This window comes from Culex quinquefasciatus, chromosome 3, assembly GCF_015732765.1.
Source record: "Culex quinquefasciatus strain JHB chromosome 3, VPISU_Cqui_1.0_pri_paternal, whole genome shotgun sequence".
NCBI lineage: Eukaryota > Metazoa > Arthropoda > Insecta > Diptera > Culicidae > Culex > Culex quinquefasciatus.
The window spans coordinates 5,035,293-5,038,042 of NC_051863.1; the positions used below are offsets into that span (position 1 = coordinate 5,035,293).

General features: G+C 46.3%; 1 protein-coding gene across 1 annotated transcript; it reads right to left on the reverse strand.

Annotated features, from left to right (window-relative positions):
- Nucleotides 1–1,490: 1,490 nt before the first annotated feature.
- LOC119770804 lies at nucleotides 1,491–2,612 on the reverse strand. Its single transcript, XM_038266312.1, has 2 exons — nucleotides 1,997–2,612; nucleotides 1,491–1,938 (listed from the first exon to the last, which is right to left on the reverse strand). Exons 1-2 carry the CDS (start codon nucleotides 2,155–2,157, stop codon nucleotides 1,491–1,493), a joined length of 609 nt encoding a protein of 202 aa, XP_038122240.1. The 5' UTR covers nucleotides 2,158–2,612.
- Between the last annotated feature and the right edge of the window lie 138 nt (nucleotides 2,613–2,750).

The following is a 2,750-nucleotide window of genomic DNA, read 5'->3' on the forward strand; positions in this document are numbered from 1 at the left end:
AGCATCTAGTCGACGACGACGACGACGACAACAAGAAAAAAACGGTTCAATGCATGTGTGAGCGCGAATGACACACGCGAGCGGCGACGTCAAGGTGAACAATATCAGCTCGAGCGCGAGCAGAGTGAGAACAAAAAGCAAGTACACACCACGGAAGGTAGTACAGAAGAAGCAAGCAGAAGGAACAACACACGAAAAAAAAAATCATCATTCGGAGCGCGAGACTCGCGCGCGCTGAGGAGGAGAGGAGAGTATCGAAAAAGGCGTGGCTAATCGACTCTATTAGTATAAGTGTCAATTTCGAACCAATACATGTGATGAGTTGTGGCCTCACACGCGGGCCGGTTCTGGTCTTTCTTTTTTTTTGTTCCTGTATCGGCGGAACCTCGCAGCAATGACACGAGCGAGCGAGCGGTAACGAGTGAATGAAGGAAAACCAATTCTCACGATTTTTGGGAAACCGATCAAAGTGAGCGCCGCGCGCTCTCGCCCGAGCGTCGCTCACCAATACTAGCGAATGTGCGCTCGCGAGAGCGCTCGCACTCCCATTGAGTGCCACAATGTTTATGATTTTGTTACTCATTCAAGGAGAAAGAGCATCAATGAGCGAGCGGCGCTCGCTCACACACACATAGACAACCGGCTCTCAATCGGAGGGGCGGCAGGTTAAGATTGTGTTGGTGTGCCGCTACAATTAAACGACGTGATCAATCAAACTTTGGAGACGAATTGGCGAACACATCAGCAAGCGAGCGAGTGAGAGCGAACGAGCAAAATGAGTGAGCGCGAGCGTGCGATGGGAGCCGATCGGGAGCGTGAGCAGGATGGAGTGCGAGGGACATGGGGGAGCAAAGTGATATCAATAATAAAAATCACTTCGCGTGTGTGTGAGGGATGGAGTTTTTTTTGTTGTTGTTGTTGTGGGGAAAGGGGAGTAAAGAGGGGACAGTTTTATTGGGGCGGGAGGATGGGGTAGCTCACCAGAGCGGGATGACTTTGTGTGAGTGTTCCGGAACGGAACGACGAGCAAAAGAATGGATCAAGCGCAGTTTGGTGATGGGGAGCGAGCAGCGAGAGAGGACGAGCGCGGATGAAGAACGACCGGTGAATTGAGCTAATGATTTGAGACGGAACATTCATGATTCCGTTTGTCTAATTAGTGTACCACGGAGGTAGAGGATTCGGTTGTATGCCCGTTTTTACAGCGAATTGCACCGTTGAATGTCAAAGTCGGATTTGCTGCGAGAAATGCTGGAGGTTCTACGAATTCACCTATTTTTTGATCTTAAAAAAGAGCAACACAAATGAAATTAATGTCTCGTTACTTTAGAAAGGAATCTGGAGAGAATGCCAGGCCAGGCCTACTGTGTACAGTTTACCACAGAGATGATTATTTTCACTTCTGTAAATTAATTTAGTTTTAAGTTTGTTTAAGTTTATTACTCACTGAATTTTTAAATTAATAATTTTTCGACAATTTTATTGAACCTTCAGTGACCTTTCTTCTTTTTCTTCATCAGCAACTTGATAATCTTCTTCAACTGCTTTTTACTCAACTGCACCAAATTCACTTCCGGAGTTTTCTTCTTTTTCTTGTGATGTTCTTTGGGTGGTTTAATCTTCTTCACCTTCGTATGGTGGACCTTCATTTTCTTCTTCAAATGACTCCACAGAGCTAATGCGAGAGTGGCCGTATTGGTCGCCAACATTGCCTTCATTCCGAGCAGCAGCTTAGCCAAGATCATGAAGAAGACGGTTCCAACGGCTTGAGCCAGAAGAGCCAGGATGACCGCTCCCGCTGTGGAGGGCATCGAGTAGCTTCCGGGATGGGGTGGCTTGGTCAGAACCACTTTTTGAACCGCATTTAGAGGAGGGGCGACCTTCACTGGTGGCTTCTTGACGAGTTTGACCCGAGGAGGTCGCACCACTGGGTGATATCTGGAAGAATCGATCAGGTTTTGAACACCTAACAGAGTCTACAAAGCCTCCAACTCACCGATCCTCGTACGGCAGCAGCTCAAACACATCCGACTCGTACCCGACTCGATCGAACGGTGATCCGTACAACCCTCCGCCTTCAAACAGATCCGGATCAGCCAGCTGATGATGTCCGTTGATAAGGCAAATCAACAGTAGCAACCGTACAAACCCAGCCATCCCGCATCACGATCTTAAGAATAACTGCTTCCATCCAACTCCACCAGTTCAGCATCAACCCATCTTTTCCAGCTTCCAAGACCACACGGAACCTGACCGCAGAGGTCAGCGCGCCATAGTTCACGTTTCTAACGTAATTCGGGTAGCGGTACCTCACCACATCCCAGAAATTTAACAACCTGTCTGCGCATCGTTGGGTGAACGTTTGGCTTTTCGGCGAAAAGCGGATTGGGCGAAAATTAAGCTATTTTCGAAGGCCGTCTCGCGAAACGGCGAAACATCGGCTTTGTTGGTGGCTTAGATCGGTGGGAAAATACTTTTTCTTCGAGTTTGCCCCCTATGATGGGAAGGTAGTTAAAAGTGATGGGTGTGTACCAAGCGAAACAGAAGTTTAGTGTGCTTAGTTTTGTAATAGAGTTGAGATTGGCAATCAAACACAGTTGAGTTTTAAAATCGTTCTTCAGAATCCAATAATTGAACATTTATTTTTTTTTTTTTTTTTGAACAATTACAAAAGGTTTAAAAAAAGTAAATATTTAAACACATTTAACTTTAACAATGTTGAAAATATTCGAAATCGAATGCCATACAAA

Bases quoted from the DNA above. Each gene is read 5' to 3' on its own strand.
- LOC119770804 (XM_038266312.1), bottom strand. From the start codon at position 2,157: ATGGCTGGGTTTGTACGGTTGCTACTGTTGATTTGCCTTATCAACGGA. The intron at 1,939-1,996 runs GTGAGTTGGAGG...CGATTCTTCCAG, and splicing joins CTGCTGCCGTACGAGGATCG to ATATCACCCAGTGGTGCGAC.